Source organism: Protopterus annectens, chromosome 1.part2 (genome assembly GCF_019279795.1).
Source record: "Protopterus annectens isolate FY-2018-M chromosome 1.part2, PAN1.0, whole genome shotgun sequence".
NCBI classification, from domain to species: domain Eukaryota; kingdom Metazoa; phylum Chordata; order Ceratodontiformes; family Protopteridae; genus Protopterus; species Protopterus annectens.
In genome coordinates, this window is record NC_056727.1 from 900,007,186 (window position 1) to 900,035,170 (window position 27,985).

Sequence of the window (27,985 nt, forward strand, 5' to 3'; positions counted from 1 at the left end):
ACAGACGCCTCAGACTACGCATGGGGGGCGCACATGACGAACAGGTGCATTCAGGGCAAATGGTCCCAAAAGGAAAAGCACCTTCACATCAATCAAAAAGAAATGCTATCAGTAATAAATGCAATTACAGCTTTCAAGGACTTCCTGCATCCAGGACAATTACTGATAAGAACAGACAACACCGCGGTAATGTGGTACATAAACAAACAAGGAGGAACACATTCATACCCCTTGTGCAGACTAGCCATGACTCTTTGGAACTTGGCTCTGGAAAGACAAATCGAACTTCAAGCACAGTACTTGCCAGGATTGGAAAACACACTGGCCGACAATCTAAGCAGAAATATGACAAATCCACACAAATGGAAGTTACATACTCAGGTGTTTGCAGAAATAATCCAAGCATGGGGGAGGCCAGACATAGATCTTTTTGCCTCCCACAGGAATCATCAATTGGAAAAGTTTTGTTCGAGGACCTTTCATCCAAAGGCCTGGAGAGTGGACGCCTTTTCATTCAGTTGGACAGCATGGACAGTGTACGCATTCCCACCTCTGCCTCTTCTGCCCAAGGTGCTTTTGAAAGCAAGAACAGACAAACCGAAGATGATACTGATTGCTCCAGATTGGCCAAGGCAACACTGGTACCCACTCCTGAGGAGCCTAACACATACTCCTCCCTGGTCCCTTCCTCTAATGCCTCTTCTGCTGACTCAGCACAGCTGCAAAACTCTTCACAGTCAGCTGAAAACACTCAATCTCGCTGCATGGAAAATTCCTTAACACCACAACAGACCCTACTCTCCAAGGAGGTGCAGGATGTCATTTTGGAGGCCAGAAGGCCATCTACCAGAAAAGCTTACTCCGCAAAATGGAAGCGGTTTTGCTCTTGGAATGAGAAAAGAGGCCAGGACCCTAGAAAACTGAACTTGCCTCAGGTATTACAGTATCTAGCTGAGCTGCTGAACAGTGGACTTTCATTTTCTTCAATAAAAATCCATGCCTCAGCCATTTCTGCAGAATTCAACACGGATCCTCCTTTATTTTCTCACCCACTCTTACGACAGTTCCTCAGAGGGGCTAAGAATATTAGACCACCAAGGAAGCAACCAATACCAGCATGGGATCTTAATTACATACTAGAAAAATTAACATTGCCCCCTTTTGAACCAGCTGCCTCAACAGATTTGCAATATTTGTCCTGGAAAACAGCCTTTCTTCTGGCCATCACTTCAGCTCGTAGGGTTTCTGAACTACAGGCCCTCATGGCGGTGCAGCCCTTTCTCATTTTCCATCAGGTCAGGGTTTCCCTTCGTACCAGCCCATCATTTATGCCTAAAGTGGTATCCAGGGTAGCTTTAAATCAAGCCATTCGCCTACCTACCTTTTACCCCAATCCTCAAAACAAAGGGGAAAGGCTGCTACACTCTTTAGGCATCCATAGGCAGCTACGTTATTATTTGGATAGAACAAAGTCCTTCAGGAAATCAGAACAACTCTTTGTGTCCTATGCTGTAGGGGCTCAAGGGAAGCCAGATACAAAACAGACTATTTCAAAGTGGATAGGCCACTGCATACGGTTTTGTTATTCCTATCATGGGAAATCTGTTCCTACAGGTATCAGATCTCACTCCACCAGGGCCACAGCTACCTCTACAGCATTCCTCAGAGGAGTTCCTACCAAAGATATTTTGGAGGCAGACACTTGGAGTTCTGTACATACCTTCACAAAACACTACCACCTGCCTTTATACTCCAGAACAAGAGCAGGCTTTGCCACTGCTGTTTTGCAGGGCATTCTGGCTCAACCCAGTTCCTCCTAGTACCTACCACTCTGTGCATAGCTTTGGGACTCTACCCATCTGTGATTACTGCAGCTGTATGCACGATGAACATAGTACAGTTTTGTACCTACCATAAATGTAGATGTTCGAGTGCTAATACAGCTGCAGTACAGGTTTCCCTCCCTCCTTCCCCACTTGGTAAAGGCATGGGGCCTAACAACCTCTTCATACTACCTGACTGGGTTATCCTGCTATGTTGTATTTGCTTGCTACCACTGTTTTTGGATTATATTGCATTGCTTGTATTTGCATATATGCATTATTTATGTATTGTCTTCCTTCTGGGGGCACCTGACATCTGGGGCAAGAAAGACTGAAGAACATGGCGTCGGCTGTGTCTTATATACTCTGGCCTCACTGACGCCAGAAGAGAAAGCGACAACAACCGACGCCGGACCAAGACTTTGGAATTCGGCCGACCGAGGGATCGCCTGATGGCAGAAAACCCATCTGTGATTACTGCAGCTGTATTAGCACTTGAACATCTACATTTATGGTAGGTACAAAACTGTACTTTGTGAGGTTCTCTAACTTAATGAGCCACACATTTAATAAACAAAGCCTTGCTCCATTGGTGTAGAGGGATAAAGTCCTGACAGTGGCCCAGGTGACCCGAGTTTGAGTAGCAACTCGGGCACTTGGTACAGACAGCAAGAGCTGGTATGTCCATCCAAGGGGGGTGGGGGGGGGGTGGGAGGGTGTGCTCAGGGACACACATGTATGAAATTACTTTCCTGGTGAAAACCAAGGAAACAGCCATAACCCACCTCCTGTGGGTGGCCAAGCAGTTCTGCTGACATCAGCCCCTTACAGAAGTGCGGAGTGATTCAGCCCTGAAACTTGTTGACGGCATCATCAGTGGGGAAAAAGGCACAGTGAAAAAATCCAAAACCACCCCTTGATGGCTGCCTAAATGTTGGGCATTCCCAGGCAACCCTTACCCCCAGTGCGTGGGTGATTACACATGAGAAGGCTGATTTTCAGCAGGTAGCTTGGGCAGAGTGTTGGTAGACAAAATGGAGACAACAGATGAAAGGTTTTGTGCATTCACTAATACATGATCAAGATGGCTGAATAGATCAGAAAAGTCTCTGCAAAAGCTAAAAGCATGAGCACTGGTATGTTAAGGGTTCATTATGTTAAAAATAAGGTAGTGAAAACTAATCCGTGACTATAAGTTAAGACCAAGATTGGCCTGAACATGTGACATCTCCTTGCACATATGCTGTTAAGTAGATAGCCCTGAGGGAAACCTTACTGGACATATGAACCTGTAATATATAGATATGACAGTAATAATGGTTGCATATGTTTAACCAGTTTAAAACAAAAAGCGACAGGATTATGCAGGTTGTATTTAATTTTCCAAGTATTTTGGAAGTGTATACTTAAGTGATCCATATTTTATGGTCTGCATTTTTGCTGCGTATTTGTGCTAATGTTATAGTTTTCAGAGATGCATGATATAAGACAGGCTTATGAATTACCTGTCTTGGGGATAAGAGATTACTTGAGTGCATATTGTTAAATGTTAATAATAAGTTCCAGTATTATAGAGTGTTAACCCTATGAATAGACATATGTCATGGAATGTAGCAGAGAAGCTTAATGTTGCTTGCATTAAGTTCTCAAGGCATTGGGCAGAAACCTTCATGTTTTTGTACCAAACGAATGGAGAACAGTTAGTCATTCACCTTCATAAGAGACACTGGACTGGGCTCAGCTTGGATTCATGAAAGGCAGGTCATGCTTTTTCAATGTGGTGGATTTCTCACCAAAGCAATGGATGAAGGCAAAACAATACACACCGCATACTTTAACCTGACCAAAACTTCTGATACAGTTCCCCACTCCGACATGGTAGAAAAACTAAATAAACTGGGAATAAACCCCTTTGTCACTCACTGGATTACCAGCTGGTTCACAGATAGGATGCAGGTAATAAAATAAGGGAAGTTACCTTCACAAAGTGACCAGACTGTCATCAATGGAGTGTCCCAGGGTTCTGTGCTGGGACATCTCCTATTTGGTATCTACTTTTCTGAAGTAAAAGCCAATACCAAAGGACTCTTACTGACTAAGTTTGCAGATGTCTTCAAGCTAGGAGCAATTATTGAATCCCCAAATGAGTTTGCCATCCTGCAGAAAGGTTTGTCCCAAATAACTAACTGGTGCCAAGATCATGGACTGAAACTATATGCCAAAAAAATGCGGTATTGTATGATTTAAGAAGCTTCAATCCCAGGGAACTACCACTTTAACAGTACACCTCTAAGAGTTGACCCAGTTGTTTGGGATTTGGGAACTTAACAGTGACTTCATTTTGATCAATATGTGTCTATTGTAGAAAACCCTTCTATATTGTATAGCTTATAAACCAAGGGAATGTGTCAAGATTGAGAGATGTCATTTTTCACCCTTTACTCAGCCCTCATTAGGACAGTCGTTGAATGTAGTGCCCCTTTAGCATGTATTTGTCCAGAAATATTCAACAAATGGAACATAGACATATATACCTTATGGGATCCTGATGGAGAGATGAAAAGTCAGCAAACAAAGGAGAGTAGTAGTGCTGAAACTGAATTCATCCTCAAGTCTTGGTGAGTACCTTCGCGAGGTGGACCCTGTTTTTCACAAAATCTCACCAAGGTGACACTGATATGTAGACTGTATTTATATAGCATATATCATGGACAGAAGTAAATCAAAAATAAAAAAAAAGATAGCTGGGTGCACAGAACCCAGGATAAAAATGTGCCCAATCCTGGTAGGTGCACTGGTGCCAGGACTGGAAAAAATGACAGTGTAGAATCCTCAAAATACGGAAACATTCCTACAATGGAGCCAGGCCAGGCTCAGGGGGAGGATGGCCTTCCTGTTGTAGAAGGAAGTAGCAGTCCACAAAAACGACAACAATTGATTGGCCAGAGAAGAGCCATAAAGATGATAGAGTGGACAATTGAGGATAAGAAAGAAATTATATATTGTTACTATTATGTAAAAAGTCAAAAAGGAGGAACAAAGTGCTAAATATAAACTATAAAACAAAAAAAGCACTTGGATAGCCGTAACCCCGCTTCAAAGTTTATTAAACAAGCACCGACAATAAATAATCCACTAACTCTGATCACAACTAGTACGTTTTTGTCTGTAAATTCATCAGATGAAGCATCTTACATTGTTAGTCATACTTGTAGTACAGTTAATTAAGTCTAATTGATTGTAATTCTGCATACAACCATCCTATCTAATGCATACTTGATTGTCCCAATTAAAAAGCACTAAATAAATCCATTTCACAAACATATACATCCAATCCATATAAAAAATTGATGAAAATTTTTAAATACATATAAATAACATAATTATACACACTATTATTAAAATACTAAAAGATTATAATAGTAAAAATGTGTAAATATATTAATATGTATAAAATATACGGTATAGGGTGTTTAGAGCAATAACATATTTGTTGGAGTTTAAAATACATGTATTGTCAAATTCCTAAAACATGAAAAATTCTTGTAAATATATTAAAGCTTGGCAGCTCTTAATTTCAAGACAGGGGCCAGGGAGACCATCTCATTCATACCTGGCAACTTGTTTGCCTCAATAAAAAGTTGCCAGAATACTTCTCTGTGTTCTAGCCTGGTCTCCCAAGGCCCACCTCTCTTGTCTACCTGTACTACCTTTAAAACAAAGAAAACAAAATTAGCCTTCTTACATGTTTGAGTGTGCTTAAATAATGCATTCTTGTTATTACTTTTTTTAATCTCATATATGTGTTCATAAATTCTTCTTTTAACGTCTTTCAGTTTTACGGACATAAAATCCTTCACACTCATTACATATCGCAATGTACACTAGGCCTTTAGATTCACAGTTGGAATACACCTTAGCTGCAATCAGCTTATTTCTACTAGGAATAAAAATCTCAGAAGTATTGGCTATGTATGGACATTGTGGACAGGAACCACATTTGTATGTACCCACTTTCCTGTTTACCCTACTCCTACACTTGTCTTCTAAAATATTCTTAATGCACTTGCCTTTCCTAAATACAAATTTTAAAGGTTTTTCAAAGGCAAGATTCAAGTCTGAGAGTCCACTAAATCTATCCCATTCTTCCTTAATTAAACATTTAGTTGTATTGTATTGACATCTAGTACAAAAGTATTGTCAAAACTTTCTTTTGGATCATTAATGGAAACAAAATTCCCTTCCATTAGTTCTACCTTACCTAAAATGGGTGCAAATCTATCTTTTCTATGTTCCAAAACTAGTTCAGTCATTTCTTTTAATTGTGTGCTAGAAAGGGGATATCGGGTTCAGCAATAGCTCTTCGGAGACATTCCTGGATGCGCTTATGCTCCTTTGCAGAAGCCTTCAGGTCTTCCTTCGTTAATACCCCATTTGATGGCTCGTCCCTTTTTGGGCCTAAAATCAAGGAGACCCTCACTAGGTGTGAACAAGATGGAAAGACTATCTGCCATAGGAGTCCGTTTTTCCACCCCTACTAGCCCTTACCCCAAAGGGCAAAAGGGAGGAAAAATGTGGTTCTAGAAGTCCCAAGGAGCTTTTCAGAACACACTTAGTGAACCCCCCTCTAGGGGCAGAGGAGGGGGTAATAATGTAAGACGCCGCCCAGGTAGTAGAAGGGGTCCACAGAACCAGTGCGACAGGGATCAGTTGTTTGGTAAGCCCTACCAGTGCTCCTGAAAGGAGGCTGGACTGTCCTACTCTGGAGGCAGTCGAGGGTCGCTTGTCTTTGTATCCAGATGCCTGGCTAGAAATTACAACAGATTCTTGGGTACAAAGCATTGTTTACCAGAGGTTATGTCATACTGTTCTCAGAATCTCCCCCTGTACGAAAGAAAATCCCAGATGTTCCACCCAGTCTCTGGGATCAAGCAGCCATAGAAATTCAAAGGCTGCGTGAAAAGAGAGTCATCCAGCCAGTCCCAGCAGACCAAATAGGATCCGGAACCTACTCCAGATTCTTTTTCGTTCCAAAGAAAACAGGGGACTGGAGGCCCATCTTGGAGCTCAGCAGACTCAACACCTTTGTAAAGAAGGAGAAGTTCTGGATGGTCACGCTTCAATAGATTCTTCCGTTTCTAGGAACGGGCAGTTGGATGTGCTCTGTAGATCTCAAGGATGCGTACTATCATATCAAAATGGCCAGACCATCCAGAGATCACCCGCGTTTCCGGCTGGGAGCCAGTCACTATCAGTTCCGAGCACTGTCCTTTGGTCTCACAACAGCCCCCAGAGTGTTTACCAAATGCATGGCAGTGGTTACGGCTCATCTGAGGCATCTAGGATTTTGAGTGTTTCCATATCTGGATGACTGGCTCCTCACCGCCACCTCCAGGCATCAACTACTTCAATCCAGAGTTCGCACTCTCAATCTGTGCTCTCAGTTAGGAATAACTATAAATTTTGTCAAGTCTGCGTTGTCACCATCGCAGCTTATCTCCTTTATCGGATGCAGACTTGGACACCACCACCGCCATGGTAAAATTGCCACTGGACAGAATAGTCACTCTTCGACAACAGCTATCAGACATTCTGACAAAAAAGTACCAACCTCTCAAGTGTTGAAATTACTAGGTACTATGGCAGCAACTCTCATAGTAGTTCAGAAGCTTCAAATAAAAATTTAAGTTAATTAATACAACAGATTTTTGAAAAACATTATATAGATCAAGACATTTTGATCTGTTTGGAAAAAGAAGCATCTGAGGAAGTGAGAAAATATAAACAACAAAACCTAGAGATATTTGAAAAATATAAAAAAGAAATATAAAAAAGAAATATGGACATGGGAAAGAAAGAGATTTGATATGGTACAATATATATGCAAAGGAGAAAGCCAAGTTAACTAATATAGAGAAGGCAGTCTCAAAGATATTCGAAGAGAAATACAGGCAAAGGCATCCAGATGTGAACATTTCACAATAAAAAAATTAATAACACAAAGATGTAATGTAGAAAAAAAGATTAGTAACGCAGAAGTTAAGGAAATTGAAGTTATGGAGTGCCTGCGAAGTGAAGGATTTAATGTAGACAGTCTAAAACAGACTACATCACAGTGTGATGGAGTGAGTCCCCAGAATAAGGAAAAGCAAGAAGATCAGGAGACATGTGAAGAAGAAATATGGACAGGGGAAAGGAAAAGATATTTAATATGGTGTAATATTTATGCAAAGGAGAAAGCAAAACTAACCAATACAATAAGAGCAGCACCAAAGATATTTGAAGAAAAATATAGGGAAATGAATCTGGATATGGAAAACTTTACAATACAAAAAATAAGAAGACTAAGGGGAAAAGTAGAAAAAGAGATTAGTAATGGAGAAGTCAGAGAAACAGAAATTGAGGTTATGGAACAGCTGCAAAGAAAATGATTCAGTGTAGAAATTGAATACAGAAAGCACCACATCAGGATAGAGCAATGGATATCCAAATTAAGGGGAAACCAGTGTCACAGGAAGTAATTGGTCAGGTGCCATATCAAGATATTTTGGAGCCTTCCACAGGAAACCAGTATAAACGTTCATTTGAAGCTAGACAGCAAGGAAAGGAATAGGAAACTATGGAAACTCTGATACAGTCAATGTTGAGGAGTGATAGGCCAGTGAGTTCCCATAAGACAGAACAATAGATGACACAGGATGAAATTGAAGAGAATGTGCCACAGGAAGATGCTGTAGAACTTTCTATAGAATGCCCGCAGGAAACGAAAAACAAGGGATGTGCCCTCAGTATGGAAGAAAATGAGTTAAGAGAAGAGTTGCTTGATTTAATAGACAAAGACAGATATATCAAGATCAGTGAGAGGAATAGACTGCAGAAGGTTAATAAAACCCCAAAAGTCAGAAGCTTGATAAAACAAATGAACACAGTAATTGACTGTCCATAGAGATCCATACGATGTAACAGAAGTAAACAGGATATATTGCTGTGCTGCTAAATTAATAACTGATAAAGTTGTACCACAGTAACACAGGGTAGCAAGGGAAAAGAGGGTGCAAAAGTGAATATCATCATGGAAATATCGAGTAGAGAAAACTATAAAGCAGCTAAGACAAGAAGTGTCATTGTTAGAAGATTATAGAAGGGGGAATAAATCAACAAAAATACTAAGAAAGATAGATGTGATAAAAACAATGCGCAGTATTAGAACAGACCAGGATCTATTATGCACTATTGGGGATAAACTAAAAATTTCAAAACAGGCGGAAAGACTTAGCAGATACGAAGATAAATGTAAGGGAAAAGCACAAAATAAGCAATTTATTAATGACCCAAAAAAGTTTTATAGAGAATTGGGAAATAAGGTAAAAGGAATTGAAAGACCGCCAAAAAAAGAGGAAGTAGATACATTTTGGAGAAGTATCTATGAAGATCCTGTGGAACATAACAAAGATGCTGAATGGATAGAAGAAGTAAAAGAAATAATAAGAAGTTTAAAGGTACAGGATATGAAATGGGATGAAATAACAGCCAGAAAGAAAGAAACAAAGTTGAGAAAACCTCTAACTGGAAAACCCCAGGCCCAGATGCAGTACCTAATTTTTGGCTTAAAGTATTAACTTCTTTGCACGAGGATTTAGCCATGAGTAAGAACTATTTATATGTGCACTCCAAACACACACCGCACTGCTTAACAACAGGAAAACAATGCTCTTAATAATGAACCTGCAAGCTACCCTAAAAATTATAGACCAATAACTTGTCTTCCAATGATGTATAAATTATACATGGGAATTGACGCCGACAGAGTTTATAGTCATTTAGAAGAAAACTCAATTATGGCAGTAGAACAAAAGGGCAACAAAAGAGTCATATGGAACAAAGGATCATTTGTTGTTAAACAAAGTTATAGTGGAGAACTGTAAGAAGGGGACGAATCTAATTATGGCATGGATTGTCTACAAAAAAGCATTTGATAGTATTCCACATTCATGGATAAAAAGAGTGCTTAAAAATGCATAAGATACACCCTACACTGATTGACTACATTACAGTAACTATTAAACAGTGGCAGACCACTTTGCAATTAAGCCATGATAAAGGACAGATTATTATCCCAGAGATAAAAATTCAAAGGGGGATATTCCAGGGTGACTCTTTGTCACCGTTGCTATTCTGCATTGCCATTAATCCATTAAGCTGTTTACTTAACAGCTTAGGCCATGGCTACAATTTGGCCCCTAGAAAACAACAAAGTCTAATGACTTCTCATCTTGTCTTTGTCGATGATTTAAAACTGTATAGCTCATCAGATGAGGAACTGAAAACATAGCTGCAGGTTGTCAAAACTTTTTCAGATGATATTGGAATGTCATTTGGTCTTGATAAATATGCAAAAGCAACCTTTAAAAAAGGAAAACTGCAGCACCAGGAAAACATCAGTTTGGGACAAGAATGTGATCAAGAGGGAGTGTATAAATACTTGGGAATTGATGAAGGATCAGCAATAAAACATGAACAAATGCGAATAAAACTCAGTATGTGGTGCTTTAGAAGACTTGAATTAATCCTGAAAACAGCATTGACATCTTGGAACAAGATCCAAGCTATAAATCAATTTGCTCTTCCTGTCCTAACTTATAGTTTTGGAGTGATTGGCTGCCCCAAAAAGTGTTGGATAGATTGGATATTAAAACAAGAAGGATGCTTCATGCTCACCAAATGATTTATAAAAATCAGTGTATACCAAGATTATATATTCCCCGTTCCGAAGGAGGGCTGTGCCTCCTTGAAATTGATTACATGTATAGGTCTGCAATCGTGGGAGTCCCCACATATTTACTGACCTCACAAGATCCAAATGTAGTGAAAGTTTTGGAACATGAGGAGAATAAATATAAGATGATGTCTCTGCTTAATTTAGCAGAAGCATGTCAACATCAAGCAGAAGTGGATAAAAAGCAGGCAGCAAATGAATGTGCCAAAAAACAAAAGAAAGAGTATAAGGTGAAGAACCAAATGAGAAGGCAAGAAATCTGGAAAAAACATAAATATAGTTGCAAGTATAGAAAATGTCTGGAAGAGCCTCATGTTGATCAAGAATGAACGCAGGAATGGTTAAGGAGAGGCAAATTCAAACCAAGAAATCAAAGGTTAATATTGGCAGCCCAAGATAGTGGACTATGTAGATGCTGGTTTACAAAGTCCATTGAACATAGGTTCATACTAGGCTATCTGCCCTGGGGGCATTTACAAGCCTAGCCCGATTGTATTTGGCTTACGCCATCCCTTGATTTGAGTATACTGTGCCCTTTTTAAAGTTTAGTTTACTGTGCCTCTGTCTAATAGTGACACAGAAGTAATCCCCGGGACAAACCTACGATCCCCCATCCACTCATCAAGATTCTTCTTGAAGAGAGTCAGTGAGGTGCTCTGCCTAACATGAATTGGAATTCTATTCCAGAGCGAAGGGAGCCTCTGGGTTATGAATCTGTCCTCCAGCATGTTCTATTTATTTCTGTGCTGAGGTTCAAGTCCCTCGAGCGCGTGGCTCTAAGGGATTTAGATTTACTGAGGTGGAGCATGTCCATTAATTCTGGGTTGGACATAGCTTTATATGTCAGGCATAGATCGCCTCGAAGTAGGTGGTATGCAACTGAGTAGAGCTGGAGTTTTTTTAACCGAGCAGCATATGGCATCTGTTTGAGTCCCTTGATCCTCCTGGTGAGGTACTTTTGGGGCCTTTCTAATTGCTGCAGGTGTCGGGTAAGGTACATCCCAAAGGGGGCATTGTATTCTATGATGGGCCTGATGAGGGGTGAATAAAGGGGCACGATTACCTCTCTTGATCTGGATGTGAATCCTTTCATGATGAGGTGGGCTATGTAGAAGGTCTTTCTAACCACTTTGGCAATGTGGTTGTCAAAGGAGAGATTGCTATCAACTTGGGTCCCCAGATCCCTAATTACTTTCTCTGTACTTAATGGGTTACCACCTATTTGGTACTTTGTGGGCACATTGTTTTTGCCAAAGGGTATGACTATACACTTTTTGGCATTTAGCTTTAGACCATGGCTCTGGCACCAGTTATCCATCTCTGCAAGACCTTTTTGAAGGATGTTTGTGTCAGCTGGATAGTCGATTATGGCGCCCAGTTTGCAGTCATCTGCGAACTTGGTGAGCCATAGTCCTCCCACGTTGGCCTGTACCTCAGAAAAGTAAATACCGAACAAGAGAGGTCCCAGGACAGAACCTTGTGGGACGCCACTTGTGACCGGTTTCGAGTCTGACATAGCTCCAGCAACTCTGACTCTGTGGGTTCTGTCTTTGAGCCAGTTTGTGACCCATCTTGTGACATAGGGGTTTATATTTACGCTGGATAGCTTATCTATGATGCCCGAGTGGGGTATTGTGTCATATGCCTTTGCGAGGTCCAGATAGGCTGTGTGGACTACCTTCCCTTCATCTATGGCCTTGTTGACTGTTTCGAAGAAGTCGACCAGGTTCAAAAGGCAGGATCTGCCCTTGAAGCCAAATTGGGTAGGATCTAGTGTCTGTAGGTCCCCAATGTCTTTGTTTATGAGTTCCATGATGATCCTCTCCATAACCTTGCATACTAGGCTAGTCAGGCTTATGGGACGATAGTTTCCAGGGTCCGCAGAGGCGCCACCTTTGTGGAGTGGGACCACTGTTGCTGTACGCCATTCTTTGGGCACATATCCTGTAGTGAGGCTGAGACTGTACAGCAGTTTTACTTGAGGGATTAGTTCTTCTTGGAGTTCATGTAGGACGCAACCCGGGACGCCATCTGGTCCCATGGAAGCAGTGTTTTTTGCTTTGGAGAGGGCGGCCTTCACCTGAGCATCAGAGATGTTTGGGAGGCTGCACTCTGCCGGGATAGATACTTGCTCTTTTGGGGGGGGTGGGGGTGGAGAAGTTTGCACTGAGCCTGTCTGCCAGGATATTGGCGATGTCTGTGGGTTCAGTGTATTTTTTGTCGTTTAGAATCAACTCAGAACAAGTCTGGGAGTTGCATCCCAGGTTCCTAACATAACTGAAAAAAGCCTTATTTTTATTTTATTTATTTTTATTTTACATTTGTTGACCGGGCTGGTCTAGTTGGATATATTTCCATTTTCAGTAGAGGCCCGGGGAGAAAAGCTCCAAACAGTAAAAACATGAAATACAAACAATGAAGGAATCATAATTGTTACATAGTACATAAACATAGTTGAAATAAAGTATGCATCTTTTTTTTTTTTTTTTTTGTCAACCAGTATGTATCATTGTGATCACCAGTTCAGTTCCTCATAAGAGAAATAATGAGGAAAACATAAAAAAAAACTTAGTATGGTATAGACAAATAAGAGCACAGGCAAGGAAGGGTTAGTCTGGTTTACTGCATGGGCATAACCAGTGTATTTTAAAGTGTGTTTTGAGCTTTTGTTTAAAGAGAGGCAAAGAAGAGAGTGATGTTAGCTCTTTGGGAAGTAGGTTCCAGTCTTTTCCCACAGTGTTAGAAAACAGGGAGTTTCCAGCCAAATTGTTAGTTTTGGTTATGCTAGCTAGAAGCTTGTTAGAGGAGCGTAGTATATCTAGGTTTTATAGGGATTATGAGATTGGATAGTATAGGAGTTCTATTAGGTTGATAAAATATCTTGTGGGCCATGGTTAGTTGGGAGATTTTAGAAGGTTTTGAATTTCTAGCCAGCCCAGCTGCATGAGATTTAGGCAGTGGTGGGTGCAAAAGGATTACCCGTGGAAAATCTGGCGATGTTGTTATAGGCATGCTCTAGTTTGACAAGGTTATTCTTTTTGAGGTTAGTATATATGGGAGAGGCATAAAGAAGAGTAGAAATTAAATGGGAGTGTGCAATTTGGGTTTTAGCTGTTGGAGTTAAGAAGGGTTTGATTCGATATAAGGAACCAATTTTCTTGTTGATAGTTTTAATGGTGTTATTTATGTGATTATCAAATGTAAGGTTGTTATCAATAGCAATTCCTAACAACTTGGTTGTGCAGTCAGGGTGTATGATAGTATCATTATTGGAAGTGATAGAGAAATCTATTGGGGTGGACTTATTGGTTGGTGTAAAAAGAAGGAGCTTGGGTTTCTTAGCATTAAGAAGGAGACAACGTTTAGTGAGCCAGGTTTCAACTGAATTGAATACTTTCTGTGTCAGGGAATGTAGTGCAGATGGTGAGCTTGCTGAACAGATTAAAGTTGAATCATCTGCATATTGAATGCAGGTGGCATTTGGGATTGTTACATGCAGGTCGTTAATAAAAAGAGAGAAGAGAAGTGGACCTAGAATAGAGCCCTGAGGGACTCCCAGGGTGACAGGTAGAAGAGATGATATATTATCTGCCCAAAGAACTGCTTGTTGTCTATTGGTTAGGTATGATTGTCTTTAGTGTCCTGTGCAATTTTTCTCTCGAAGCTGGCCTTGGAGGATTTTATGAGGGATCGTAATTTTTTGCTAGTACTGATCAGAGATGCCTTCCCTTTTAGGGATTTTGCTCTATCATGTAGTAGCTTCCTCCTTCTGTTGTACAGTTTATTTATGGCTGGGGTCCACCAGACTGGATGCCTGCCTTTGGATGATTGGGTCTTGATTTTGTTTGGGATAGCATGATCCATGCATTCCTGGAGATGTCCGTAGAATGCGTTTTTATAGGATTCTGCAGTTTGGGCCGTAGTTTCCACTGGCCCTGGGGCCTTGAAGGATTCCACTTCAGTTTTGAGAAGTGTGAAGTTCGCTTTGAGAAGTTTTTCACTGTGGTTTTCTGGGCTGGGGGTGGGGTCGGGATGTGGATATCCAGTGAAATTAATTTATGGTCTGATCTTACCAATGAGGGATATACTTCTGGTATGGAGCATAGATTCCCCATGTTGGTAATGATCAGGTCTAGTATGTTTTCCCCTCTTGTGGGAGTGCTGACTAGTTGTTCCATAGCATTTGAGTTTATAAATTCCAGGAACCTTTGGGCTAAGGTGCTGGGGCTTGAGTAATGCTCCCAGTCTATGTTTGGGTAGTTGAAGTCGCCCAATATAATGTTGTTCGGAGAGATCTTAGTGTTCTCCAATGTTTTCAGGAAAGCAGAGTGGGATTCCTGACTTTCAGAGGGTGGTCTGTAGGATGCTATAAACTGAAAAGCAGTCTTCCCACTGTCAGTTGCACATGGATGGTCTCCGATACTTCGTGTACTGCCACTAACCCGGAGGTGTGGATATCCTTGATAAATATGGGAACTCCCCCTCCTTTTGTGGTTCTGTCCGGGTTTTGGGGCCGAAAAGCATGATATGAGGTATAACCTGGTAGTGCTGGGGTTCTCTGGAGCCTTGAACCAGGTTTCTGTCACTGCACAGATATCGATGATGTCCTTCATGGATGCATCTGCAGTCATAACAAGTGGGTTGTCCTGTCGTCAGGCAGCCCTTCAGTCGGCCGGATTCCAAAGTCCGGGTCCGGCTTCGGCTGATGTCGCACTTCACCCGACGTCATCTCTGTTGGTCTTCGGGTATAAAGGCATCAGCCGACGCCATTTTCCTCAGTCTTTCTTGCCGTGGCTCAAGCAGAAGCTGTTCGCAAGTGCCGGTCGGTCGGATCCAGAGATTACTTCTACGAATACTACTTCAAGACTTCTAAAGCTAAGTACCCGTTGGGGACTCTTTCTTGCCTCAGCCGATGTCAGAAAAAGTTAATAATTGTTTAACCTGTGGGAAACAAATACCTCATAAAGATTTCCACTCTTACTGTCTGCCTTGTTTAGGCCCAGCCCACGACGTAGCAGCCTGTTCAGCCTGTGCTTCTTTCAACCGACGAACGCTTAGGCTGCCGGTCGGAGTTTGCTGAACAGTTTTTCGGTTCTGATTTTGCGTACATTATGCCGTCGGATCCTCCGACTACCCAATCTGCCAAAAAACGCAAAGATAAAGACCGACATTCGCGGTCCGCGGTTTCGGCCGAAACCATGGTTAAGCAAACCGCGAGTGTCTCGGTTTCGGCCGAAACCGAGAAAACTGATCAAAGTACAGCTGAATCTATCTCTACAACTGAGGCCCCTGCTACCACTCTTGAATCGGCCTCAGAAATTTTATCCACTACGGTGGTTGCCACTGACTTATCAGACACCATTCCCTTGGATGTCTCTACCCCTGCACGTGGTGCTGCTAGGCCTCCAGCAGCCATGTCCATTAAGGCCTTCGCCAGGGCTAAAGCAGCCAAGACTACTAAAACAGTGCCTGTTAAACCCCCCACTACCAGGCCCTCTTCTAGTTCTCAAATGCTTACTTTGGCAGAAGATTTAATTTCATTAATTAGAGGATCTCAATCTCACCCAGACAGGGCCTCTCAGCCCCAGAGAAGAGACCTAGGGCAGAGCCCCCTGAGCCAGTGTCCTCTGATGATTCTGCTGATGAATCAGCCATAACTGACCAGCCAGAGGCTCCTTTCTCCAATTTTGAAGATTCTGATGCTGAAGAATCCATTCCAGCTGCTTCCCCACCAGAAGAATTCTCCTTTGGGGAAACCTTACATGCCATGAGAGCAGTTCCAATGGCAGCAACAGGATTTTTCAGACTCCAGAAAAAGACTTAGGACCTTTCTGCACCTTCCACAGCACAGGCCCTTAGCTATACCTCCTGTTCTCTCTGTGGTGGATGATGCTTTCAGTGATGTCTGCTCCGCTCCAGATTCTTTACCCCCAGCCCATGCCAAACCAGACAGATTTTACAGGGTGCCAGATACTCATCACCACCTTTACAAGGCCCCACTTGCAGACCCCGAAACCATATCCCAGGGTCCCAAGGCAGTAGCCGACCATAGCTAAAACCCTATTCCTTCTGAAAGGGAAGCAAGGTCATTAGACAGATGGGGTAAAAAGGTCTACACTTCAGCTACTCTCTCAGCTAGAGCTTTAAACTGTCAGTTTCACATGATACAATACCAAGAGTTTATGCTTGATCAGTTAACTAAAAAGCTAACCACTGATGAATCTCTTGATAAGAAATATGTATTAGAAATGGTAAATAACATACAACAGGTTAGTAACCATTCCTTAAAATGTGGCTATGATGCACTGGAGGCTTCATTTAGATCAGCCATGACTGGCACAGTGATAAGAAGGCATGCATGGCTAAAGGAGCAAGCTTTACCGGATCATGTTAAAGCTAAGTTGCTAGATGCTCCTATGGATAAGACAAGTTTGTTTGGTACACCTGCCCAGCAGGTTATGAAGAAAATGGAAGAAAAGGCAAAATCTGTTCAAACGGTTAAAGATTTCTTGCAGGTTCAACCCCCAAGGTTTAGAAGGAACTGGCCTGCCAAAAATTGGTCCTTTCCTGACTCCACAAGATCTCAAAGGGGCAGGAATAGACGTTCCAGAGGCAGAAACCAATCCAGAGGAGGTGCCTACAGAGGACGACAGTGGCAAGGTAACAACAGAGGCACAGACACAACCACTGCCACTACATCAACACAACCACAGTGACTTAACCCTAAATCCGCCTACCAGGGAACAAATAGCAGCTCCTCTAGGCGGAAAGTTAACCTTATTTTCAAAGAACTGGCACTACATAACAAAAGACAAGTGGATTTTACAAACCATAGATCAAGGTTACCGGTTCCACTTCCACACTTTACCAGTCAAGAGGAATGCCAAATCTACCTCCAAATCAAAAACAGAGGCTCTACAACAGATAATGGAGTTAGCAAACATGAGAGCTGTGGAAAGAGTGCCAACAGCAGAGCAAGGAAAGGGGTTCTACTCCAGACTATTCCTAGTTCCAAGAAAGGAAAAAAGTTGGAGACCAATTCTCGACCTGTCCACCTTAAATACATACATCATTGTCCCAAAATTCAAAATGCTGACCCTACAGCAACTTCTTCCCATGCTGGGCAAGGAGTGTTGGCTGGTAACTCTAGATCTCAAGGAGGCATACCTGCACGTCCCCATTCGACCAATCTGCAGAAGATACCTCAGATTTCTTGCAGGATCAGAGCACTATCAATTCTCAGCATTGCCCTTTGGCTTATCTACTGCCCAGAGTATTCACAAAATGCCTGGCATCAGTAATCGCCCATTGCAGACTACAGGGAATTCAAATTTACCCATACCTGGACGACTGCCTGCTACAAGGGGACAACAAAAGCAAGCTGACAACAGATTTACAAAGGGTCATTTACTTGCTACAAGCACTGGGATACACAGTCAATTTACAAAAGTCAAGGCTGATACCATCCCAAACAAGGACATTCTTGGGCGCGGAATTGGACACAGTAAAACAAATGGCATTCCTAACTACAGAAAAACAAAAAGAACTCCCTCTTTACTTCTTGGCACTAACAAAACTGAACAAGTTAACAGCAAGAAAAGTACTGCAGGCCTTGGGCTTCATGGCAAATATGCATAATCTTGGTCCCATTTGCCAGACTACATATGAGAAAACTACAGTGGTACCTAAAGAATTTATGGTCCCAACACAGACACAGCCTAGAAACAGAAATCCCACTAATTCCATGCTTAAAACAGGAGTTCCTATGGTGGGCTCAGGCATGCCAGTCAAACCCAGGCCTACCCTTTCGCAGATGTCAAGCAAGCCAGACCATCACAACAGACGCTTCAGACCTAGGATGGGGGGCCCACATGCTGGACAAATGCGTGCAAGGATTGTGGACACAGGATCAACTTCACCTGCACATCAACCTAAAAGAAATGCTGGCAGTAAAACTGGCAATCCAAAAGTTCAGACCATTTCTCAAAGAGGGCCAGTTGATGATAAGGACAGACAACACCACAGTCATGTGGTACATCAACAAACAGGGAGGCACTCATTCATACCCCCTATGCAGAATGACTTTGGAGCTGTGGACCCTGGCACTCAGCTACAACATCCAGTTACAGGCAATATTTGTACCGGCAAAGAAAATACTCTAGCAGACATATTAAGCAGAACCACATCGGATGCCCACGAATGGAAGCTGCACCCGGACATCTTCAAGACCATCTCAAAGAAATGGGGAATGCCTCAGATAGATCTATTCGCATCACCTCTCAATCACCAGCTCAAAAAATTCTGCACAAGGACATTCCACCCACTAGCATGGAAAGTGGATTCGCTCTCCTTCAGCTGGAAAGGCCTAACAGCATATGCATTCCCACCTCTTCCCTTGATACACAAAGTACTACTAAAAATCAAGGAAGAACGTCCAAGGATAATCCTGATAGCTCCAAACTGGCCAAGACAACACTGGCACCCACTGCTGAGGAGCATGTTTCGGAACAATATGTGGCCAATACCCCTGATGCCTTTGATGTTAACTCAGAACAACTATAGCATCATACATCCAAACCTAGAAACGTTGCAACTGACTGCATGGAACATCACATAGCAGCAGCTAATCCAGAACTTTCCCAAAGAGTTAAAGACATTATTCTTGAAGCACGCAGACCTTCAACAAGAAGGAACTATGCTGGAAAATGGAAAAGGTTTGTCATTTGGAGTACTGAAAGAGGAAAAGATGTGTCAAACATAGATATGCCTAACATTCTGGAGTATCTGGCCGAACTTCTTCATTCAGGCCTGTCCTACTCCTCCATCAAGATACATGCATCAGCTATTTCAGCAGAATACAGCTTTGATCCACCTGTTTTTTCGCACCCTTTACTCAGGCAATTCCTCAGAGGAATCAAGAATGTAAAACCTCCAAGGAAACCACCATTACCAGCTTGGGACTTAAACTTTGTGCTAGAAAAGTTGACACTATCACCCTTTGAACCAGCAGCAACAGCAGACCTACAACACCTGTCATGGAAAACTGCTTTCCTACTGGCAATTACTTCAGCAAGGAGGGTTTCAGAACTACAGGCCTTAATGGCAGTGCAACCCTTCCTAATCTTCCACCAAGATAGAGTGTCCATGAGGACTAATCCTACATTTATGCCTAAGGTGGTATCCAGAGTGTCTTTAAACCAGGCAATCCACCTACCTACCTTCTTTCCCAACCCACAAAACAGAGGGGAAAGAATACTGCATACCTTGGATGTACATAGACAGCTACGCTACTACTTGGACAGAACAAAAAGTAGCAGAAAGACTGACCAACTTTTTGTAGCCTATGCAACAGGAAGGGAAGGAAAAGCTATTTCCAAACAGACAATCTCCAAATGGATAGGAAATTGCATACGATTCTGTTACTCCTTCCATGGAAAACCAATTCCACAGAACATAAGTCCTCATTCTACAAGGGCAACAGCCACTACCACAGCCTTCTTACAAGGAGTGGCAACCAAAGACATTATTGAGGCGGCTACTTGGACCTCCGTGCATACATTTGCCAAGCATTATAATTTGCCTCTTTATTCCAGATCCCGAGCAGGGTTTTCCACTGCTGTACTGCAAGGGATCCTAAACACACCATAATCTACTTTTATCCTCCTCCCCTAGTTGGCTATGGTATTCTACCCACTTGTTATGACTGCAGATGCATCCATGAAGGACATAGTACAGTTTTGTACCTACCATAAATGTAGATGTCCGAACTGGATAGCATCTGCAGTCAGGATTACCCTCCCTCCTTCCCCTCTGTGGTACTCCTAGGGTGTTTACCCTCCTAATAGCTAGCTGGTGGGGGGGAGTCTTTTATGGTGTATTTGTTTGTATATATGTACATACATGCTTATTTTTGTGTTTACCTCTATCTTTTTGGAAACATTGGCATCCATCCAAATTTTAGCCTTCAAGAGGGCTACTGGCATCTGGGGCAAGAAACACTGAGGAAAATGGCATCGGCTGATGCCTTTATACCCGAAGACCAACAGAGATGACGTCGGGTGAAGTGCGACATCAGCCGAAGCCGGACCCGGACTTTGGAATCCGGCCGACTGAAGGGCTGCCTGACGACAGGACAACCCAGTTGTTATGACTGCAGATGCTATCCCGTTCGGACATCTACATTTATGGTAGGTACAAAACTGTACTATGTCTTTCGAAATGCTACCCTACCGCGGGGAGGACATGCAGACTCCACACAGAAGGCACTCCCAAGCCAAGCCGAGAATCAAACGGGAGAACCTCTTGCTGTGAGGTAACAACGCTACCGCCGTACCACCGCAGCGGTTATAGTGAAGTTTGCATGTTTACCCTTGATTATTTACAACTTGTGTTTTATCCAGCAATTTCTTTTCCAAGTAATTCTGTTTTTAAACTGTTGAGCTGCTTGTAGTGAAATGCACAAATAGCAAAGCTTACCTAAAACATATATCCCGTTGTTGAGTTGGAGAGAGGCAAGGTTTGATGTTGGCAACACCATGTACTGGATGCACTTAATTTTAAGTGCTGTGAACCTCTACCATAATGCTCTGAAAACCATTTTAAGTTGTATCGGAGTTGTACTTTTTTGCTGTTTTAATTAGAAAGTTGCATACAAATTGTATTTTAGTAAGCAATTCAGTTGAGTCCTCTTTGGCTCAAGTTTTGATGTATTCCTTCTCTTTTTCAGCCAAAACTTTCGAAACAAAGGTGAAGCAGATGCGACTTCACAAAGAAGACTTTGAAATTTTAAAAGTGATTGGCCGAGGAGCCTTTGGTGAGGTAAGGTGTCTTAGTTTGATATTCTTAGAGAAACTTCAGTGGTTTGTTCAGTGGTGGTCTCTACCTAGTAACCTTTTTGAGACGTGCTATGAAGTACATGTTGACATATTCAAACAGGATTTTTAATATTTGTGTATTTTTATGCCTTGGAATGTTTAAAGGAACCCTTTAACTGATGTCTGTAGTACTGATTTGCAGGGGGATCTCTCAAGTAGTAGCTTCTTAAAGAAGAAGAAGAATTGAGTTAGGTGGAGATGGTTGTGAAAGTCTATTCTGCTCCTTTGCCTTGAGCTTTTGTGAGGAACTCCTTTGTTTTATATATATTGTTATATATTGTTAAATTTGATTTCTGTATTAGTAACTGTATTTAGAGCACAACCTAGAGCTGTTTACTGAATTTCCTGTTTGCACTTATTTTTAAAATCGTTTTTTTCTCAAAACTTGCATTTTATCTGTCTTTGGCCTAGCACTCTTGTGTGGGGTCATTTACTGCACTGTTATAACTTGTTGATACTTGTGAACCCCTGCTATCTCTGAAAAAAAACAAAAAAATCTTGCTTTTTTCCCACTTTTCTGAGATTTAAAAAAGTTCAGCTACAGGCTTGCTGTTCTTGAACTGTTTGTAAGTTTCTGTGAGGCCATTTTTTGCTTGGGCTAAAGGGAAGTCTCTCTGTTGATCAGTGGCAGTGAAAAACATTGAGCAGCCTGCCTGCCCCTGTGGGAGTGGTTACTGACTTGAAACTGTAGTTTTATTGGCCATTTTGGGTCAATTCCAAAACTCCTTCATCTTCCTCTCTTAAAACCCTCTTTTGCACGTTTTTGTGCTTAGCGCAACAGCGGGCAGCGCCGCCTAATTGGGTTTAAACTATTCCTGGCTCCACAAAGTCTCCTCTTCACTTTTTCCCTTAGAACTGCGCTATCTCTCAATTTAAACACCATATTCTCATTCTAAGGCCCTTCACTGGTCCAATTAAGTAATCCTACAAGTTAGCACCATTAAACCAGAAGCACTACTTACTCTTATACTCTCTACGATTACCCTGTCATCTATTGGTCTGTCTTAAATTCAGTTTCCCTATTACTCTAGCATGTCCAAAGGTCAGTCAATGGTTTCCTCTCCAGTCCAGCTGGTGAATCTGGGAATTTTGAGGCAGTGTTACAACTGTCTCATGTACACGGACAACCCTCTCCTCCTCCAAACAGGTTCAAATATATGTGAGAGATGCAACTATTTAGCCAAACTGGAGGCTGAGCTCTCTCATCTCAAAACTGGTGTAACCAGTCAGGAGGAGAAGGTAACCTCACACAACACAATTCCAGTATCACATAGTCCCACCACATCAGCGAACCAAACACATAAATACACAAAAACATACTCGGAGGCTCTAAATAAAAATCTACCTAAGCAACAGAGACCTCCAAAGCAGACATCCAAGCAAACGCTGCCTCAAAACAAAACACACACAACACATAACCCACAAAGTCAGTGTGCCAAGCAGCCACAGCCCTTAAGGCTGAATAACACATCTGATACTCTTGTTATAGGTGACTCTATTGTCAGACACACTGACGTCCCGCTCACCAGGCTGAATAAAGAGAAGGTCACGGTGAGCTGCTTGTCTGGTGCTAGGATCCGACACATAACGCAAGCACTCAGGTCACTCCAAAGCAAATACAAATATGACTCAGTCATTGTACATGCTGGTGTGAATGACCTGAGACGTACTACCCTGGACTACATGAAAAGAGACATAGAGGAGCTCTCTGATCATGTAGCCCAGGCTGGTATGACCCTGACCTTGAGCAGCATCTTACCCTCACCTAGAATGATGCCACAGTACAAAGACAAACATTTTGGTGTCATTCAAAGGGGATCCAGTGACTGTCAGCCTGGGATGACATGCTTGACAAGCCACGTTGCTTCGCTAGGGACGGCTTGCACCTGTCACCACTGGGCTTTCGGATATTGGCAAAGGCTCTTGCCACCCCCATAGTGCCTTTTTTAGGCAAGGCTCAAAAGTCATACCCACCCCCATAGACAGCACAAGGAACAAGAAACTAAGGGTAATGCTGCTAAATGCCAGAAGTCTTAACCTCAAGATGCACGCACTCGAAGCTCTCCTCAGTATGGAGAACATCGATATCTGTGCAGTGACAGAAACCTGGTTCAAGTCTCCAGAGAGCACCCCAGCACTACCAGGCTATACCTCATATCATGCTTTTCGGCCCCAAAACCCGGACTGAACCACAAAAGGAGGGGGAGTTTCCATATTTATCAAGGATATCCACACCTCCAGGTTAGTGGCATTGCACGAAGTATCGGAGACCATCCATGTGCAACTAACAGTGGGCAAGACTGCTTTTCAGTTTATAGCATCCTACAGACTACCCTCTCAGTCAGGAATCCCACTCGGCTTTCCTGAAAACATTGGAGAACATGAAGATCTCTCCGAACACCATTATATTGGGCGACTTCAACTACCCAAACATTCACTGGGAGCACTACTCAAGCCCCAGCACCTTAGCCCAAAGATTCCTAGAAATTATAAAGTCAAATGCTATGGAACAACTAGTCACCACTCCCACAAGAGGGGACAACATACTAGACCTGATCATTACCAACATGGGGACTCTATGCTCCACACCAGAAGTATATCCCTCATTGGTAAGATCAGACCATAAATTAATTTCACTGGATGTCCACATCCCGACCCCTCCCCCAGCCCAGAAAACCACAGTGAAAAACTTCTCAAAAGCGAACTTCTCAAAACCAAAGTGGAATCCTTCAAGGCCCCAGGGCCAGTGGAAACTACGGCCCAAACTGCAGAATCCTATATAAATGCATTCTACGGGCATCTCCAGGAATGCATGGATCATGCGATCCCAAACAAAACCAAGACCCAATCATCCAAAGGCAGGCGTCCAGTCTGGTGGACCCCAGCCATAAATAAACTGTACAACAGAAGGAGGAAGCTACTACATGATAGAGCAAAATCCCTAAAAGGGAAGGCATCTCTGATCAGTACTAGCAAAAAATTACGATCCCTCATAAAATCCTCCAAGGCCAGCTTCGAGAGAAAAATTGCACAGGACACCAAAGACAATCATAAGGCTTTTTCAGTTATGTTAGGAACCTGGGATGCAACTCCCAGACTTGTTCTGAGTTGATTCTAAACGACAAAAATACACTGAACCCACAGACATCGCCAATATCCTGGCAGACAGGTTCAGTGCAAACTTCTCCACCCCTCCCGAAAAGAGCAAGTATCTATCCCGGCAGAGGGCTGCCTCCCAAACATCTCAGATGCTCAGGTGAAGGCTGCCCTCTCCAAAGCAAAAAACACTGCTTCCATGGGACCAGATGGCGTCCCAGGTTGCGTCTTACATGAACTCCAAGAGGAACTAATCCCTCAAATAAAACAGCTATACAATCTCAGCCTCACTACAGGATATGTGCCCACAGAATGGCGTACAGCAACAGTGGTCCCACTCCACAAAGGTGGAGCCTCTACGGACCCTGGAAACTATCACCCCATAAGCCTGACTAGCTTAGTCTGCAAGGCTATGGAGAGGATCATCATGGAGCTCATAAACAAAGACATTGGGGACCTACAGACACTAGATCCTACCCAGTTCGGCTTTGTCAAGGGCAGATCCTGCCTTTTGAACCTGGTTGACTTCTTCGAAACAGTCACCAAAGCCATAGATGAAGGAAGGTAGTCCACACAGCCTATCTGGACCTTGCAAAGGCATTTGACACAATACCCCACTGGGCATCATAGATAAGCTATCCAGCTTAAATATAAACCCTATGTCACAAGATGGGTCACAACTGGCTCAAAGACAGAACCCACAGAGTGAGAGTTGCTGGAGCCATGTCAGACTCGAAACCGGTTACAAGTGGCATCCCACAGGGTTCTGTCCTGGGACCACTCTTGTTCGGTATATACTTTTCCGAGGTACAGGCAAACGTGGGAGGACTATGGCTCACCAAGTTCGCAGACGACTGCAAACTGGGCACCATAATCAACTCTCCAGCTGACACAAACATCCTTCAAAAAGGTCTCACAGAGACAGATAACTGGTGCCAGCGCCATGGTTTAAAGCTAAATGCCAAAAAATGTATAGTCATATCCTTTGGCAAAAACAATGTGCCCACAAATTACCACATAGGCGGAAACCCATTAAGTACAGAGAAAGTTATTAGTGACCTGGGGACCCAAGTTGATAGCAATCTCTCCTTTGAAAACCACATTGCCAAAGTGGTTAGAAAGACCTTCTACATAGCCCACCTCATCATGAAGGGTTTCACATCTAGATCAAGAGAGGTAATCTTACCCCTTTATTCATCCCTCATCAGGCCCATCATAGAATACAATGCCCCTTTTGGGATGTACCTTACCCGACACCTGCAGCAATTAGAAAGACCCCAAAAGTATCTCACCAAGAGGATCAAGGGTCTCAAACAGATGCCATATGCTGCTCGGTTAAAAAAAACTCCAGCTCTACTCAGTTGCATACCGCCTACTTCGAGGTGATCTATGCCTGACATACAAAGCTATGTCAAATCCAGAATTAATGGACATGCTCCACCTCAGTAAATCTAAATCCCTTAGAGCCACACGCTCGAGGGACTTGAATCTCAGCACAGAAATAAATAGAACTTGCTGGAGGGACAGGTTCATAACCCAGAGGCTCCCTTCGCTCTGGAATAGAATTCCAGTTCATGTGAGGCAGAGCACCTCACTGAATCTCTTCAAGAAGAATCTCGATAAGTGGATGGGGGATCGCAGGTTTGTCCCAGGGATTACTCCCATGTCACTATTAGACAGAGGCACAGTAAACTAAACCTTAAAAAGGGCACAGTATACTCAAATCAAGAGGTGGCGTAAGCCATACAGAATCGGGCTAGGCTTATCATTGCCCCAGGGCAGATAGCCTAGTATGAACCTATGAACCTATATATATATATATATATATATATATATATATATATATATATATATATATATATATATTTGCATGCTGTACCACTTCCATTTAGATGCATTGATTTAAGGAGCTAGAAGTGAATCAGTAGCATTATAGTGTGGACCGTATTCAGTGGAAAACATCCTCCTGCTGCAGTGATACAGTGAAGAAGGAAGTAGATTAAAAGCAAAAATCTGATGTGATAGTGTTCAATCTCGCCGTTTGTTCTTACACATGGGTTCGGAGCCGATCCTCGGCTCCGTGCCGGCCTCTTGCAAGCTCTGCATCGAGAAGAAGCTTGAGACAATCTAATACCCACAATCCCCCTCTGCCTTTACCTCAGATCTAGTTTGCCGCTGCTGCATACGCATCGTTGGGAGCTAGCTCGAGAGTCTAAGCTAAGATATAACTTTATTTTGTTATATTTTATTAGGATTCTATTTCTATTTGATGTTTTTCTGTATTACCTGTATGATTGTGTTGTGGTCTTGTTGAGTTATTGGTACCGTTAACTAATTTTATCGGTTAAATATATTTCGGGGCCTACACCCTTCATAAATTTACCTAGTTGAGGAAACTTATTACCGGATTTGACAATTTTCATCGGATTTGACAACTTTAACGGATTTGACTGTATTACTGGATTTGTCTCTCTTTTCCTATAATGTCTGAGAAGGTGAAGTCTGGTTTCAAGCGTTGTCAGTGTGGCCAGAAAATGTCAGTCACTGACAACCATAGTTCCTGCGTCTACTGCCTTGGCCCTCTCCACTTGCAAGAGGACTGCTCTATCTGTCACTCTTTTAGTGGGAGGGTCATGACAGATAGGCGCAGGAAACTAATGGACAGAGGTCTATTGAAACCGTCTTTCCAGGAGGCTTTGGATGCTTCTGACCAGGCATCGAAGTCCTCTAAGGAATCGAAGACGTCGGAGCCCAAGTCATCGGCTCCGAGCTCTTCAAAGGTTAGATCACCGGTTCCACAGACTTCGGGGCCGAGTGTTCAACTGGTGTCGGTTCCTGAGCCCCGAGTCTTGGAACCGGTGATGGAGCTCCCTCCTTCGACCTTATTGAGGTCGGCTCCGTCTTCGGTTCCTTTGACCCGTTCTTCCTCCAAACTTTCGGATATCGATGTGGATCGCGTGGTGCAGAAGTTGTTGGAGCATTCGGCCCTCTCCAAACTTATTTCGGTTTCCACCCAGTTGGTGTCGAAACTTGAAGGCCTCCCTGTATCTCCATCCATTCCTCCTCCGAGACCGATTCAGTCTTTGGAGCCGGAAGAGGCTGATCTACTGATTGTGGAGCCCTCGGGTCCAGAACCGTCCTTTTCTCGGTCTGTTCCTCTCACCTCGACTCCGTCGGAACCGATACCGAGTCTCGGAGCCGACGGTCTGTCCTGGGTTCCGGGGCCGAGTCGAACCGACGTTTGTTCCGACTCTCCCCTCGGGGCCTCTGCTGGATCGATTCGGCTCCGTCCCGGGTCGATGCCTTCGTGCCCGTGTCGGGATTCTTCCCATTTCCTCGAACCGGGGACTCTTCGATGCGGGACCCGGGAGCATTCGACCTGATGAGGAAGGTGTTGTCTACCCAGACAACCACAT

At 42.9% G+C, this 27,985-nt stretch overlaps 1 protein-coding gene across 2 annotated transcripts in view; it reads left to right on the forward strand.

The window, feature by feature from the left end:
• CDC42BPA (CDC42 binding protein kinase alpha) overlaps positions 1 to 27,985 on the forward strand; it is a 3,351,611-nt gene that overhangs the window by 424,711 nt on the left and 2,898,915 nt on the right. For both annotated transcript variants that reach the window (XM_044059574.1, XM_044059584.1), the window contains exon 2: positions 21,326 to 21,417. In XM_044059574.1, the coding sequence (XP_043915509.1) occupies positions 21,326 to 21,417 (92 nt within the window). The remainder of the gene's footprint in view (positions 1 to 21,325; positions 21,418 to 27,985) is intronic.